General features: G+C 39.2%; 1 protein-coding gene across 1 annotated transcript; it reads right to left on the bottom strand.

Moving 5' to 3' along the window:
- Positions 1-4,599: 4,599 nt before the first annotated feature.
- On the bottom strand, positions 4,600-10,580 carry amy2a (amylase alpha 2A). Its single transcript, XM_036554019.1, has 11 exons — positions 10,505-10,580; positions 9,824-9,997; positions 9,194-9,340; positions 8,179-8,376; positions 7,362-7,592; positions 7,111-7,244; positions 6,248-6,370; positions 6,057-6,156; positions 5,522-5,643; positions 5,264-5,389; positions 4,600-4,831 (listed from the first exon to the last, which is right to left on the bottom strand). The coding sequence occupies exons 2-11, from the start codon at positions 9,989-9,991 to the stop codon at positions 4,642-4,644; spliced, it is 1,539 nt and encodes a 512-aa protein (XP_036409912.1). The 5' UTR covers positions 9,992-9,997; positions 10,505-10,580; the 3' UTR covers positions 4,600-4,641.
- Between the last annotated feature and the right edge of the window lie 7,645 nt (positions 10,581-18,225).

Below are 18,225 nucleotides of genomic sequence, written 5' to 3'. Positions count from 1 at the left end.
TGTAATTATACCTGATATCCACAGACACTTCATATAGATGTTAGTGTACTAGGCTGTCAGTTCATCAGTGCCGCTTGACTTGTTCCCTTCAGAGATCATCTTAGATCATTAATAGTCCCGCCTGTCTGCCGGAGATAAATGGACCTCTCGAAAAAGCAGCACGAGATCTCAGTTAAGTTCAAGTGGGCACAGCATGATAGCTCAGCGTTTACTTTGAGCTTCAGAAATACATTATTTCCGAATTAATTAAATGATTATTTCAAATAACAATTAACACTTACCATAAAAATAATACAGAGAACTGGCAAGATACAGAATGAACAGGATTTTGTGAAGCTCACTTTGCTGTATAAACACAAAACATAAAACATACTCTCCTATATGAATGCTATTTTATCTGTATGGGATTCAGACCTGTGTTCATACTGGTCAGAATTTTTTTTTTTTTTTTCTAGAGCCACAGACAATACTTAACTGTTGACAAGCTGTTGTTGCCCCTGCTCTCCACCCACTCACTTGTACTTAACGAGCCTTCTATTAGGAGGAGCAGGAGCACGTTAGCCAATATCCGGCTACCTGACACAGACAATAACGTTTACACATACAATTTCAATTAACCAGGCTGAAATGTCATTGAATGACCAAACCTGGTATTTGTTAACATGGTGAATTGAAAAGAAAGACAACTGGGGATCCTAAAGTTTTAAAACATTTAACAAATTACAACCGTGAACAGGTACCAGCTCTCTTTCACAATGACTAGGGAGAATCCCGAATTTTAAAAAAAGTGATCTGTGACAAGAATAACATGAATTAAAAATGATGCAGAATATTTCTGTATGAGTTCTGCATGGGATAAATTTGTATAACTGTTGATCGGCTGTTGACAGAGATACTGGCAATCAAATCACAAAAGCTTTGTCTGAACTGTTTCTGCGGTGCTTGGGTCTTAATGTTTCCTTGATGTTTGCAGTGACCTTTCACACTGGTAACAGCAACCAGAGAAATACAGGATGTGAATTTCAATGTCAACAATGTACTTCCAGGGCTACCAGTTTCCCCTCAGCCTCACATACTTAGCAACCTCCAGAAGCTATGCAATCTTTCATTCTGAACATACACAGCTGACTGATGTAACACACCTGTATCGACATGTTCCTTCTGGAAGGACAGAAACCAAGAGATAAGAACAAAATGAGAGAGAGAATAGTGATGATATATGAGACGTTGCACTTGAATGTGTTTTGTGACTGGTCAATGTAACTATTAACACTTTTCAGAAAATAAGTCATTTGCTTTTTTTAAATCCTTGTACAGCAACGGGGCAATGATGTCATAAAGATCCCACCAGTAAATAATAGATTGTTATTCATAATATTAAAAATCTAAATATCAGAAAATACTCAAACAAGATTGAATAATCTAATCATAATCACCGAGCAGTAAAGAAATACAATGTATATTACAAAATGTGTACATCAGACACATTCTTTTTTTAAAATTCTGTATGTCTTGACGAAAATGTCTAAAAACTGTTAATTGTTAATATTACAATGCATTCTCCAGCATATGCATTTTCTGGCATATACTACTGTAAATCTTTTACATTATGGATTTCATATATACATATGAGTCCCAAATGTGCATAATTATAAAACCATGTCACTAGTCCAATTAAAGGTTAACGTTAAAACAGACATAGGCTAGAGTGCTGTTCCTCATCATTCTGTGTCACACCTCATCTATTTTAATATTTTAATATTTAATCCCGCTCGGGCACCCCACAGCCAATGAATTTAATAGGCCTTCTCTCGGGAAATATAGCTCAAGGTTAAGAAAACTATTCCCTTTATTGATCTTTATTTAAGGATTAATATCAAATAGCTTTGGTCGGCTCAACAGTGAATCATATGATTCATTTGATATTATCTTCGTCACACCAAGGAAACTGCAGGGATTATATCAATTTAGGCAATTACCTGCTAGCTGGTAGATGAGTCTGTGTGAGCGCTCCAGGGGTTGGTTGTCTTATTGATTTCCAGGCTAATATAAATGGAAAAAATCCTACAACGTCCCTGTCAGGCGCCTATCCACAACCCAAACTTATTGGCCCTGTGACCTGTTTTTCCCCTTGTATTTACAATCCTGCAGTTGAAGCGGAGAATGCGGTTGAAAGGTAGACAAAGGGCTTTAAAGTTTGCGCAAAGAGTTTAAAGGCAATTTCACTCATCAGTCATTCCATAAAGCGTCCGGGCTCCGCCAAAGCCTTTAAGTCCGGGCAAAACCCTCGCTCATAACTAATGCGCCCACGATTTAGGTGAATGGATGGTGAAATTAAAAGTGATTTGCGGATTCCTTTCCCCCAGCTTTCTTCCCAACTTTTGTCATTTCGAATTCTCGGCATTTCGGCAGTGCTTCATAGACAAATGAGTTCATCCTTTAAGTAAGAGTGAAGGTTCGCTGCTGAAATGTTGGGTCTCATTGTGGGGTCATGATACTGGATCTGGTAATGATTACCACAGCTGTGCATTGAATTCCACAGAGCTTGCAGGTTGATTTCCGCAGTTGTACTAATCATAAAATTCCTTGTGGTAACTTAAAAAAATGACATAGTCGAGGTATTGATTAAATTGAGAATATGATAGCAAAAATTTTGTGCTCTGAGCTGGCCCTGTGAACAGAAATTCTGCTCTTGAGCAAGGCATTTACAGCAAACGTGCTTCAGAAAGTATTGAGTATAAGTGGAACATATTCATATTATAGAAAACAGCAATAATCAAAGATGAATGAAAAATGTCTCCTGAATAAATCCAATGTTTAGGATTTTTTGTGCTTGAGCCTTGACAGCTCCTGAATAGCTACTGCTGTGGCACTCGAACCTGACGTGGCAGACAGCAATCTGAGGTTAATAATGGCTATTTCTTTATGAAAGAAAGAAGACTGAACGCACTGCATCAACACTTCTTTTAGTAGGTTAAATTGTGAGAATTTAAAAGGCCTTTCAGAGCCGAGGCTCTCCAGCGTTTGCTACATCAGCGAGATTCTATGAGAGCAAAGTTACATTAGTGGAAGCCTCTGGCTTTGGCATAGTGATGGCATGAGGAATAATCCTTATCATGGATATTAAGAATAAATAATTAAGATGACTTACTTGGGTTTGATATGAAGTGTAATTCATTAGGACAACTTCATGAAATATGTACATTTGCAATGCATAAAATATGCAGAATAGGGTCATGGCTTCCATTTTTATGAACAGGCACAGGACAGAATTGGCACATATTTGTGCTTTAGAAGTGGTAAAATTTGTGACCTGGGCACGTATTTCATGCCTCTCGTCAAAGCAACGATCGTACTACATTTGCCTGACTTCTTCTAGTTCTAACAAACCTAGCAGTCACCCGCACTTGCTTCCATGGTTGTCAGCATTCGGGATCCAGGGGAGTGCTGTATTCTTTTTCTTCTAATAGCCTACACATCTGTTATTGCATGTTAGTTAGGTAACCCTTTTTGCGAACTTATTGTACTACTAAAACTCACAACAGCTATTTTTAGAAATGAAAATATACAAATGATTGAATAATTATTGTTTAAGAATCCCAAAAGATTACTGCCTCCTAAAAAGTGAATAAGACATTAACTCAGCAGCATGGTTGCTGGTACACGGTAGCTATCTTAAAATTACATATCTGTTGGTTGAAATATCATATGCCGTTGAATAATCGTCGCCATGTCTGTTTCAAAGTCCTTGTTGTCTGAGCAGCATCAGGTCATGAGTTGTGTGTGCTCAAGGGCGGCATTAATTTGATTGTGTGGCTATTAGAAGTAAAATACACGTTTCAAATTGCGTGACTGACACATTTTAAAGTACGCAAACATTCACGGTGATGCTACGTTGCTCTTAAATAGGAATAGACTAGCAAATTACATGTGTATCTATCAATTGCCTTCCAGCTAGTTTGAGAGCTAATAAATTACTCGCAGGTGTTTTTAACTAGGCCTGTACAAAGTGTTACAATGTGTAATATCTCAGTGAAGCTTGACTAATTTCATCCAGCTGGAGCTAACCACATAGACAAGTTTGACAAGGAAATCATCAGAGAAACACTGCATTATGACATATGTGTTCCTATGCTGTATGGCATACATGAATTTTCACTTATAAACAATATGCCAGCTTGCTAGATATAACAGGTAGAAAAGAAACGGTAGCTAGTTAGCAAGATAATGAGACAAAGTGTTTATTAAATTGATATGGTGACCATAGTAAGATGCTAATTCTTTTTTTTTTTAATCCACGCCAGTATTTAACTGTCAAATTAATTAATTATGAGATATTTGATTTTTAAATCAATATACTTTTTGGGTCCTTAGAACCAGCAAAACATCATTTTACCGTGATTGGTCGTGACTCGTCTAAAACAATTTTCTTATGTATTAATGTCATACGTGTTATGTATTGTAATGTAATGTAATTATTGGGTGCAATGGCAAAGATTTGTGCTTAGAAATAAAAGTATTACATTACATTACATTTCATTCTAGGGTAATTACGAAACAAGAGCAGTTTTTTTATATAAGACAAATGATGCATGAGACTTTTCAGTTCTCGTCTTTTAATGATGCTGCAATTTTACACATTCAGAGTTTGGAGTCAGCATGAATGGCCACAAATGGATCCTCATCCACGTTGCTGATCCTGAAGTGAGCCCGCCTGTCGCCCCCTACAGTGACCTGCTTGCCAGTGCAGCGGTTCCCATTCTTATCTCCGGAGATGACATCACAGTATGTTCCACCAGGCAAACCGGTGTCCAGTGTCACATCAAGGGTCCTGTTGTGCATGGAAGTGACATCACTGTTACTGTCAGCTGGTAAGAAATTCAACTAAACAGTACTCTATGTCAATATACTGCAAAATATGTGAAAAATATGAGAAAAAAGGAATTTGCCAAAATACAGCATAGAAAATGTCATATATTGGTTATCCCCAAATTCTTGCAAGTGTATTTTAAAGTTCACTCATAACTTGAGCAATTTTATGTTTACAGTAACCATATGCATATAATTGATGCTATAGAATACAATAATATAAATGAATTAATATTTTGCCAGAGTTTTGTATTTTTTTCACAAGAGAATCCTTGTATAATCATTTCTCCTCCCTAAAACTCTCCTGCTTATAAATGTGTTTATGTTTCTGTGTCATGCCTGAATTTTTATGATAGAGCTTTAATCATTTGCCTGGCTGCGCATGCTTCCTTACCAGTCATCATTATTGATGACAATGAACCCACGGTTTCCGCGGCCGAAGGCGATCTGGTTGCTCCCGTTGTCCCACCAGTTGGAGAACGGCTGCCCACTGACCACATTGCGGAAGATGACCATGTTTCTGTGGAGGGAGGAACCAAAAACGATCTCAGCTTGTGGGCACCTTCTACGTGAGGAACCGCAACAGTGCCGTGTGAGGCGTTAAATATCAATCCGCACTCAGCTGCAGGGGGCCAGCGGACGGAACGCTCACCTGATCTGGCGCCACCTGTGCTCGCACACCCAGCCGTCACCACAGGTGGTGTCTGGGTTGATGGGGACGGGCTTTGTGGAGCCGTCGGGGTAACTCGGAGGTCCCATCCAGTCATTCTGGTCCTGAGTGACAGCAGGTGTCAAATGTTCAAGGCAGGGTGGGGGTTGGGGGTGGGGGTAGCGTGTGAGGAAAGCACCAATGAATGACTTGCATCAGTCAGAGGCAGTGTGTCTTTGTGACCAGAGGACAAATTCGGTGTGTCCTCACAACATCTCAGAATTGACTTTAAACTAAGTGGATATGTCTGTACCTACACATTTGTCCTGTGTGTATCCTATTGTTTTTTGGTTTGGTTGGTTGTCATTCTACATGATTTGTTTGTTTTTTGTTTTTTTTCCATTCCATTCATGCAATGCACTACCTAGAATGTGGCATTCCTTTTGTGTAAAATGCTCTTCTGTGAAACACTATGTTCAGTCTGATTCATTGGTTGGCTGACTGAGTTATATCAACCAACTGTACTGTCACATGTCACCTTTCCATCCACAATGTGACGATTCCAGCGGAAACTGGACATCACTCTCGTCACTCCGTAGGGGTGAGCCAGCGTGAATCCTGTAGCCATTTTATAAATCCTGCAGAAAAGAGAAGTGGTAAAAAATGACAAATGACTCAAAACACTGGCTTCTGTGAGGCACGCTGAGTCATCACAGTGACGGTGCGTACCTGGGGTCCCAGAAGGTGATGATGGAGCCGCCTCCCGCCCCGTGGCCCCTCTGGTTGTCATGGTTGTCCACGAACACCACGGCTTTGTCTGAGGGCATGAACCCCCAGCCCTCCCCCCAGTTCCTGAAATGACAGTCAGGCTGAATCTGTTCCTGTACTTTCCAATGTGAGCACATCAGTATCTACACATAGACACACACACACACACATTAACAGATATGCACACACACATATGCAAGCACATAGATACAAGCACACATACACAATCATTCAACAGTTATGCTGATCACACACCAGCACATGCACATACACATGCGCACACACATACACACAAATGTACAATCATTTGCACAGACACAAGTACACTTGCACCCATACACATACACTCTCTTGCTGACAGTTCACACCTGCACACTCAGATAATAAATATATAACAATCAAACAAATGAATCCAAGCCCTTTGTTTAATCTCTCGGTACAAACAGATCACAAATGTTTTCCAGCTTTGAAAGGTTTGGTGTGTCACAGCACCATTACACACTCTATCGGGTGGTGTGTTTGTGTGTAGTTGTGTGTATGTGTGTGTGTGTGCGTGTATACCTGTGCATGTACTTGTTTGTGATAATGTGTATAAATGTGTATAAATATAATGTGTGTGTGAGTGATAATATAATGTGTGTGTGAGTGATAATATATCTCTGATTTTCCTCATCGTGTGCCTGTATTTGGATGTGTCTTACTTCAGATAGGCCATCATTTCACCTTGCCATTACACAGTCTAGGGTGCATGTTTGTGTTAGTGTGCATGTGCGTATATATCTCTGTGTTTCCTCATTGTGTGCCTGCATTTCGGTGAGTCTTACTTCAGGTATGCCATCTTTTCGCCGTGCCACTTGCGGATGACCGTGCCCAGTTTGGCGCCGTACTTGAACTCAGTGACCCGGCCCAGCCCATAGTACTCGCTGGCTTTAATTGCCTCCCCCCCAAGGTCGATGACCTAGCAGGCAAGTGCAACAGCCAAATGAGTGACCTGCACTTCTCTGTCCCCCCCGCCCACCCCCGCACGTCCGGACACCCCCCCGTCAAAGATCCCAAGCCTGAGCAGGGAGCGCACCTCCTGGAAGATGAAAGGCTTGGATCCGGGTGAAAACCAGCTAGTGTTGAGGTTGTGCAGGCGACCAAAGACAGCCTGCAGGTCTCCAGGCCACATGTGCTTGCAGGCGTCCACCCTGAAGCCGGCCACGCCCATGTCGATCAGTGCGTTCATGTAGTTGGCCACCTTACCGCGGACGTAGTCCTTCTGCAGGTTCAGGTCCAGGAGGCTCACGAGCCGGCAGTCACGCACCTGCGGGTGTGGGAGCGCCATGGGTGACATACCTGACTCACCTACGAGTTGCTGTTGCTTCAGATGAGACTTATTTGTTTCTACTGTTTTTGCTCTTTTATCTCTTCACACCATGACTGCTCTAATCGTCAGCAGTCAGATACATACAAATTTACTGTAATCATTTAAAAGCACTACTGCTAGAAATATACGGCTTAATGTAATGTTCAGAAGAATGCAATCTTCATATTTTTTAAAATGTACAGTGTTCATGTGTTTTATATATATATATATATATATAGAGAGAGAGAGAGAGAGAGATAACAGATAGATAGATAGGTAGATAGGTAGATATTAATTAGGTATTTAATTTAGGTATTTACTTTGAATTAAGTTACACATTTATTGTATAATACTTTTTACTATAAATGTATAATACTTTTTACAATATATGTTTCAAGATCTGTTTAAAATTGTGCATATAAAGGTGGCAGCCTGTTTTAGATTTATCCAAAGGTTACTGCACACATTTTAAAATTCATCCCTTTTTTTCATAGAAGAAAATGTAGAGCACTCAGAGGAGCAAAGCATTTCCTTGTGTCTGCACCTGGAAAATGTCATTGTAGTTCTCAATGTCCCCGCTGGCGGTTCCGCATTTGCCATCGTTGAAGTCCCAGGAGGAGTATGGCACCGAGGGGAAGTCCTTTTTGTTGGCGTTGAAGTATGTGCCGCAGGACGAGTGCTTTCCCTCCCCGCCGGTCGCCCCGCACATGTGGTTGATGACCGCATCGACGTAGATGTTGACCTGCAAAGGGAGAGGATTCGTTGGCATGTGTTGCTGGTTGAAGGGCGGATCCTGCGGCCCTAAAGGTTGTGGGTCCAATTACCAATCAGGGCACTGCTATTAGACCCGTCAGCCAGGCGCTAAACTCTTTAATTGCTTTGGTAAATATATTCATTCTCATATAGTAAAACTGTAAGCTATGTACAGCAAGTCTTCTGGTAAACAGAACACAACATTATCGTATATCACAGCAGTTGAATGACCACGGGAGGTCTAAGGCCTGATAAACCCACATGCATTGATTACACTTGCTTATCTAATTGCATTTCTCACCACTCATACTGTACCAGAAGCAATGCACTCAATACATTCATCACGAATGTATATTCACATGTATATTAATAAAAGCTTTTATATGAATCAAATGTTCATCCCACACAGCAGATACGTTACACATACTAGCATACTAAATGTGCTCATTTAGGGTGACTGATAATGCAGGTAGTTGCCATATACAATGCATTGTAACTGTAAATAAATGTTTTTATAGGGCAACTAAAAATCCTGAAAGTATTTGTGTAATGAGAAAATGACATTGAAAACCACGCCAATAGAACTTATGTAACTCTAGGTGTCTGCAGAGAGTAGGACCATTCTGTTGAACAATGTTGCAAGGTTTCTGACTGCTTTAATGGCATCTCCACTCCAATTAATGAAGTCTTATCTAAATAATCTGCTTTCTGTCTCCCCTGGTTTCTGCAACACATCAAAATGTTTTACTGATAAAAGGCTCAGTTATTAAATTGTGAAGCAGAAATGTGCTTTAGGCATATTTTACCCCAACTTTGTTGCATCTGGCAATCATGTCTCTCAGCTCCTTTTCAGTTCCTGATCGAGAGCAGAGGTTGTAGCTAATTGGTTGATACCTCTCCCACCATGGTCTCCAGGGATTGGTCAGGACAATGCTCTCACTGGGAGGAGAGATCTGCCACAACAAATAAACCTGTCAAGGGTACTGTAGCCATAGCAACCATTACATCAGAATCAAGAACAGCCTTAAACATGTGTGCTTTTTAATCAGATTGTACAAATTAAACATTTTTGAAGACAGTTACCATAAATCTGTTTTCCAGATTGTTGTATCACCTATGCCCTTATACAGCGGCCTCAGACACCAGACTAAATCATGGATATCTCCAGAATTCTTGAGCTCCTTAAATATTTGCCCTTTGTATAAAAAATGTAAGCAAGTGTTATTTTGTTGTCTTGCACAATATGTTCAGTGGTTGCAGAATGCATCTGCTTAAATTCTTCTAACAAATTTGAAGACAAAAAATTTTCATTCACCTTCATTGTACCTGCGCAAAATTTCCAAAATGTCCTTTGTTTTCTCCTGTCCTTGTTTTGACCACAACAGTTCTGCTCCTTCTAGATGCTACACTCAGGAATAACTGAAAGAGCCACATACCTGAACCCCGCCAAAACCATTTGGCGCCAAGTACCGCTCACACTCCAAGGCAATGTCAGCCCAGCGCCACTCAAACAAGTGGACAATGGAGGTCCTGCCGCTTTTCATATGTGGATTGTGTTGAGCAAGACTCAGCCCAAGGGCCAACGCCAAAACAAGGAGCCTCATTTTCACCTGGCAGAGGGAGAACAGGTCCACCAATGTATCTGTGACTTATACTGTATGTATATATACACAGCAGTGCAGACATACGCTGTCCAATGAAATCTTTCAGCTGCCGGTTAGCATAAAAATATACCTATATCAGTCTGCGGAAAGGTAAACAGGTTAGCCAACAGGTGCAAACCGTCATTTGTTTTCTCATCGGATGGCTGGTCATGAATCGTCAGATCAAGGTTAACCTGTTTATGCAAGTTTTAAGCAGTCTACAAAGAACCTTTAACTACTCAGTAAGTTAATATCACTTTGAACTGACAATGCGTAAGTGTGTATGCCAGTGTTATTTAAATGTGCTTACATATCAGGTGTTACTTGCCAGCTCTGTTAGCAATGTTATGGCATTTGCTGTAGGTATTTACTGTGTTCAGTCAAAAGGAAATGCCCTCTTAACACCATACATACACATGTATGCATGTTTCTACAGAGAGAATCATTCGGAGCATTCATTGTCTTTTGGCCTACCTGACAGTCAAACCAGGACACCTCAGACAGAAGCCACAGTCACAGCAGCAGTGTCCTTACGACAACTCTGTAATCGTGTGCCTAAAAGACACGTCAAGCACATTGTTTAAACAGTCTAAAGGGCAATCCATGCGCCTGTCTATTTTTCACAGCTGGCTTGCATGGTGTCATACTTATTGACATGATTGTCATTATGGAAAGTCACCGTCATATATTTTACTATATATTACAGTATTATAACATGCTATATGTTACTCTCTCTATATAAATGTCCACCAAAAAAATCCCTTTTTTGTAAAAAAAAGTAACTGTACAGTCACACAGTGAGACAAATGGCAAGCTGGCTGTTGAAAGTGAAAACTCAGTTCTGTCGGTTTTCGTTTGTTTTTGTTGTGTAACTGATGTTACAAAATGATGTGGTTTTTTTTTTTTGTTTTGTTTTGTTTTTTTTTTTGTCCTTGACATGATTCTCCCAACTTCAGCCAGCACATTTTGAAGGAATATTAACATGACAAAGAAGCAACTCACTTCTTTTGTTTTGACTTGATCCGTGCTGAATTCTCTGGCTGATTAAGCATATCAAAGAACAGCTACATATGTCCTATGAGAAACTAAAACACAGCAAAACTGTATGGTTCTACCAAACTGTTATGTATCAACCTAGTTTTAACAATATACTTAACATGTTCAACTGCATTCTTTCCCTATGAAGTATTCCCTACACTTCAAAATACGGATTTGAACTTGGTTTATATTTATTTTAATTGAGAATCACAAAGGCATATATGGTAAACTAAATGTTATGTGGCCATGTTTTTTTTTTTTCTTCAGAGAGTAGCCCATAGTGCCCTTAAAAACAGTGCTGTTTTTTCAATATTTTCTCTGAACCTGTAACATACTGTATATATGTGTATTGTGTGTGTGTGTGTGTGTCTGTCTGTCTGTGTGTCTGTATGTTTAAAAACATATCTTTCTATTTCCTGGAATGAGTGTTGCAATTATAAAATATTAAAGTTAATGTTAAAACCACTATGTGTTTATTTGTTACACAAGGGAATTTTTCCAAGAGAGGAATCATTGTGAACACCTGGACCGGCCTCAAGGAGCTTTAAATAAATTTGGAAAAAAAAGACACTCATTTTCCATTATCTTAACTGCAGGGCATTACTTTTAAGGTCTTAGGCATGTACTACAGCTTATCACCTATTTTCAAGTAAACGTTGTGTAGTTTATTCAACCTAAATTATAAACCAGTTTAATCCAGTTTAAACAGGTAGTACCAATGTTACGATGAAATTAATTAATTTTAAGAACACACCACAGGGGCCATGTCCCCTTCCAAAAAACATTCATATTGTATTTTTTGTACAACATTTTCCATCTGGCAAAAACTTGTTTTCTTTGCAACTATTTAAATATTATTTCAAGTGTTATTAGTTTTGAAAGGAATATAAAACAAATAAATAAACACTGTTGGAATGAAAGAAAAAAATATAAAAAAAATGTTTTGACAGAATGGACACATGGCATGCAAACCCAAAGCCTCTGAGAGGAATTGTGTTATTGATATAAATAACATACTAATTCAATTATACTGGATGATGCAAAACCAAGAAACAATTAAACACACATTATTTAGATCTGCAGCTGTAATCCATTTAGGGCTAGGGTTAGCATACACAAACACAGTAAATTTAATAATGCTGCGGTTTAACTCTTGTGCAAATGACATACACTGATATGCACATACCTGTATTTTGGAAGCCCGGTTTTGAGATTGGCTATTTGTAAGTGCATAGAAGTATACAGCATAACTCAGATTTGTGGTCTTTGCATTCGGCATGGCCAAAATCCAAACTGAATGATGACTCCTTCCACTGTCACTCTGGGGAAATCAGAATGGGACAATGCTGGCAATCCTTGGTCCTTGTTTAATAACATTCCATCAGCGACAGACCTCCAGGCTACAGCAAGTTTAGTCATATTACTTTAGAAAGGGTTTGCCTCAGGCAGAGGAATGAATGTTCTCCTGTGGGGAGGAAAAAAATAACTGGAACATCAGCATCTTAAACATGAAATAAATGCCACAACATAATTAAACTGAAATAGATTTGTGAAGAAAGTGAAAATACCTGCATGCCAGCATCTAAAAGCCAGGGATGTTTTATAGTTGGATGTACTAAGAACTCATAAACCGACCTTGTGAAGTCCATCTATCCAGTGTGCTACCCTGTGTGTACTTTGTAACGCTTTTCCAAGCAAACTGTTCCTCTGTGTTTCATTCTTTAATGCTTGAAATTGTTCCTGGAAACACTTAACGTAATTTTTGTCTGGCAGTGACACTGTATGTTAATATACAATAATAACAGTGTGGTGACTGCTTTTTCAGACAAACTCTCTGGGTACGCCAACAGGCTTCAAATGCCTGGCACTCACAGTTCTCCATACCAATGAAAACATACAGAAATCAATGCACATGAGAAATCATGTGACATATACTCGGCTGAAGTTTAAAATGAATAAAAATTGATGGGTATTACTTTACAGTTTACCCACAAAGCCCATCATTATGTGATAAAAAGGTCCAATCTACTTTAATTTGATGCTTGAGGGAAAATCAATAACAGTGCAGTCAGGACCACAGGTTAGTCTCACCTGGTATGATTGCCAGTTTATGTTGGAGGCAATTAAAATCCAATAGGTGGTTATTTTAGGGACAAAGCTATAAGGTTGTGCTTAAAAAACATGACTATCATCTGATAGAGGCATGACTGATGGGAAGGAGACTTTGACCTTTTCAGTCTTGATACGGTTTCAAGCTTTTTCTAGTCAGTCTGTCCCATTTGTTTGGCTTTGGGCTTCTTTGTTTTGTTCCAAATGACCTGTAATAGTGTTGTGCCAGGGCCATCAAGGTTAGTAACAACAGTTAATGCTGGTGCAAGTGGAGAACATTGCAAACAAACATGGGTTTGAAAAATAAGCAATTTCTAAATTCCACGTTCAGTATTGCATCTTTAAAAACTCATGTTATTTTTTTGTTCTATGGAACGTAATATCTCCTGACAGAGTCTGTCCCTTAACCTGCATGTTAACGTTGTTCTTCAGTGCAACGGAAGTTACATTTCTGCCAGCGCACTCCATAGGATACTTAGCTACAGTGCGTAAACCCCCACTTAAAATATAGGCGGGTAACAGTGAATGAGAAATACAATTCCCAGAATGCATCTGCGCGAATTGAATATTCTTGTGAAGCAATCCTTGGTTATTTGTTGTGTTTGCTATTAAATGGTAGATTGCTATTCACCTTTACCGTGCAGGTCATGCCTTCCCTAAATTTGTTGCTAAAAGTATCTGGAGACACCATTGGGAGGCGTTTTTGCATTAAACAAAGAAAGAAGTTGTTTTATAAATGTTTATTGTTAGCAAGATTATCAGCAATAGTTGATCAATGATTGGTTCATTAAAGAAGAGGAATACGGCAAATAAACAATAGTATTTCAGCATGGCAAATCACGCTGTGTTACCGTTCAAAACAGTTGAGACATTGTCCAGTATTTGACTGAGAATTATCCGATGTAATTATGAAGCATTCACATCCAACATTTGATTACGAAGCATAACTATCCAACATTTGGCTTTGAAGAACAACTATCAAACATTTGGCTTTGACCCACAAACGCAGATTCACAGCATCGTGATGCATAGACAGTCCGCTGGAAACTTGTCGCCTGAACCTTGCGATCCATGCTCGCTGAAGCAGAGAGCGAGCTCCGCTCTGATAACTTCTCCATATGAGAACTTTAAACTTTTTTTTCCGCATTAGCCTTCGCCTTATCTGTCTCTTCACTGCTGTTTGTTTAAATGTGCTTTTTACCAACTGTGCAAAAAAAAAAAAAAAAAAAGATTTCTACAAAACATTGCATATCGAAACCTACATTTGATTCAGTAATACTTTTTTCATTTGTTTAGAATAAAGTGTATTCATGAGAGAAATAGCAGATAAAACAGATAAATATGTTTCCTGCTTAGATAAGTGGTATGGTAAGTATGATAAGTGTGTAGCACAAGACAGCAGACATGAAACTGTATGTACAATATTTGAGTATACAGTATATGTACCTCTGTGTGTGTGTGTGTGTGTGTGTTTGTGTTCACATTGGATTGTTCTTCCTTTTTCAGTTTTATACAGTTATACTTCTATCCTAATAGACCTGTACTGAGCAAAGTCAAGTCTTTTTAACAAAAAGAATGAAAATTATTCCAGAATACATAAGGCTGACATTTATTCATGTCAGGGATTACACTGACAGCGCACCTATTGTAGTGCTTTATGAGGTTCAGGCTCTTCTGAGTGCGAATTTTTGACCATTTGGCTTTGCAGATTTGTTTTAGGTTCTGGATGTTGTATGCTGTATACATATATTTCCAGTAACACTCTGGATGTGATCTACCAGGTGCAAAAGGGGTGTGACACTCCTCCGCACTGATGACAACCTCACTCAAACACAAGGCACATGTGGGTTCATCTCTTTTTTTTCAACACACAGTACTTAACAACCACCCCATGCTGCTGTTAGTCGAAGACGTTGACAGGCGATCGCATTCAGAGAGACGCAATTGCCTTGTCACCCCCTGTTAACTTCTTTGCTGATAGTGGTTATTTGCAGAGCCACTATGACCACTTCAAATATGGTAGGAGGCTCTAGGCTTTCCTATTTGATAGCACAGTGTAAAATCAGGAAAACTGAAAACAATCAAAAGCAATTTTCTATACAAAATAGTGGTTATGACATAGGGAGAAATAGGTTTTGCATTGTGCATTGACTCTCTCGCTCTCCTTCTGTATGTATGTCTGTGTGTGTGTGTGGGTCGGTGCATGTGTATATTTTTGTTAATGTGTGTGTGTGTGTGTGTGTGTGTGTTTGAGAGAGAGAGTGTGTGGGGGTGTGGGTGGGTGGGGGGGTGCATGTGTGTGTGTGTTTGAGAGAGAGAGAGTGTGGGGGTGTGTGTGGGTGGGTGGGTGCATGTGTGTATTTTTATTAATGTGTGTGTGTGTGTGTGTGTGTGGTTTCCCTTCCCAGCCCACAGCCGCTCGTCTTCCTCACCTAGCTCAGATGTTAATTGAGTTTGTTTTGAGTGGCTCTACCATATGCTGTGATGGCTGTGCCTCTGACAGGTAAGCTTGTTCGTCTGGCATCATCGCATTCACTGCATTACCTCATGTCAAAAGAAACACAGCCACAAGCCCAGCCGCCACCGACGGACGGCCGGTCCCCATAACATCACACCCAGAGGCACACGTTTCAGAATGCATAATACAATCACATTATAATCACCTTCCCTCACTTTCACAGTCTGTTCCACAATGTTGACTGCACTGTGCTTGAGGATTACGAACTCTATATATGTCATGTTAATATGCTTTTTGGGAGCTTAGTTCTGCAAGAAATTAATGCTGTCTGTTGTGTTTGGAATGATGAGTTATTTAAACTTCACAGTTTTGCAAAAATCCGTCAGAATGTATCTTTTCCTCCTGTGATAAGCTGATAAGCAGGTAAAGTAGAAGGCCTCACAGTTAGTAAAGTGTAGGTCTAGTTTTATTTAACATCATTGTGCGGAAGTAAAAACATATAAATAAGGGTTTCCGCTAGGATTTATTCTTGCTTATTTTACTGGACAAATCTGAAATTTACCAGTCACGTTTCAAAAACAGTCTATGTTACAAACGCAAATATAATGTACACATAGGTTGACGAAAGAATGACAATGACCTCAAATCAGTTTGAGTATTTAATGAATGGTAATGATTAACCCTTTCGCATGAAACTTATTTTTTATGTACGGCGCGTGTTGTTACATGGTTCGTTATGTTTTCATTAGCGTTATTAAGTTTCTCATAGTTTTCAGTTAAGCATTTGCTATATTTTATAACATTAAATCGCTGTTTCTAGCTAAAAGTAGCTAGAATTTTACCAATCCAGCGTTCTAATCGCACTGGTTTTAGCATACGCACTAAACTGTGAACGTATACACGCAAAAGGGTTAAGCAAAATGAACAGTAACGATTGAGCAAAACCTCAACATTAGCTGCTAAAATGTAGGCTACTACAAAACATTGTAGCCTGTAAAATCTGTAGCCTGATTAAAAAAAAAGCTAGGCCTACATGGCATCAAATGTAGCGTATACGCTACCAGGTAACATTTTATTTTCTCCTTTTTTTCATTGCAGCAAAGTCCTCTGAAAGCAATCATGTCCAATGAGTCTTTGCAGCTTGCAATGCGCATAAACTGCGTCACTCTCCTCCAGACATTGCTTCAAAGTTGAATAGTAGTGGGCCTAGTAGCAAGTATCGCGCACCCTTTTGGGGAAAAAAGTACTGTAGGCTGTTAATAGGCTGTTTCGCTGTCAAAACACAAATGTCCTGTTTAGGGATAGCCTTCGTTATAGCTACGTTTTGTATGAGCATTATTACCGGACATTTTGACCGGCAAGTTTTTAATTTATCGGTTTTTTTTTTTTTTTTAAATAAATTTTACCAGGCAAAAAACTGGTACTTACCGGATAATGGAAACCCTGATATAAATGTAACGTATACGTTACTTTCAAATAGAGATGAAAAGGTACAAATGATCATAAATTATATGGCCTCTGCTGTGAAATGATGAGTCCTTTGAAAAGGCTTTGCAATATAAAGATTAGTAATCTGGCTGGAAACCTCATCACATTTAAAGTTTCCTTACTTGCATGTTTCCTTATTTTCTTGTTCCATGTTTTCACCCCCACTCCCATTGGGAGGCTGGGAACGGGATTAGTGTGTGGATGGATATACGAGGCAGAAACCAAAGATCGTGCCCCTAAACAGAGAGGATGCACTGAGCGCATGCGAGCAGCAAAGTCTTATGTAAGATACCTCTTTTAGCATGATCTCTTATCATAATGAAAGAGGGAACAGAGAACTAATTATGATTGAGAAAGGAATCAAGACATGACAACCATCGGGACAAATCCACCATCGATGGAAATGAGAAGTGATAGAATATAGTGGCAGGAATCAACAAGACAAAACCCTAACAATCTTTTGCAGTACATTATAACAAGCCAAGAAAATACACATTGTGCAGTCAACAATCAAAACACAGTTTTTATAAGCAGTGTAGTTACATCACCATGTTCTATGAGCAAGGTAGGTTGGAGGCATCCTGTAAAGCTTACATGGAACATAAATTTCAATATAAAAGAACATTTAAATTCTAACTCTGGTTTTCCCTTCCATTGTAAAGCATCTCTCAGCTGTTCATAGAGATATTTTATGCATCCATATGCGTAGCAGGTCCAAACACACCATACAGAGAACTGTATAGCATGTAGGATCACATTGTTTATACAGAGGAAGTGGTTCATAACCACCCATGTTCCAAGTCTTGCCAATCCTTTTTGTTAAGACACCAGCGCCCCCTAAAGGCAACAGGGGGGGTAAATCTCCAATAAATCATTTTTCAAAGAGGGGAACCAGTGCTTCAGGGGGAAATGTTAAAGCAATAAATCACTGCTCCCATTTATGATTTTATATTAATATTTTTCTCCTAAAATTGTCAGGTACAAAGTAAATGTTTGCTATGAGATGTCTCTGACTCTGGATTTGATTTAAGGCACAAGGTCAATGTCCATAGCCTTTCTCTCTCTTTTTACTAATAATTCACAAAGTTCTGTACAGAGCACA

This window comes from Megalops cyprinoides, chromosome 20 (assembly GCF_013368585.1).
Source record: "Megalops cyprinoides isolate fMegCyp1 chromosome 20, fMegCyp1.pri, whole genome shotgun sequence".
Lineage (NCBI taxonomy): Eukaryota > Metazoa > Chordata > Actinopteri > Elopiformes > Megalopidae > Megalops > Megalops cyprinoides.
The sequence above is the reverse complement of the archived record's forward strand: the minus strand, read 5'-3'. Positions and strand labels throughout refer to the sequence as shown.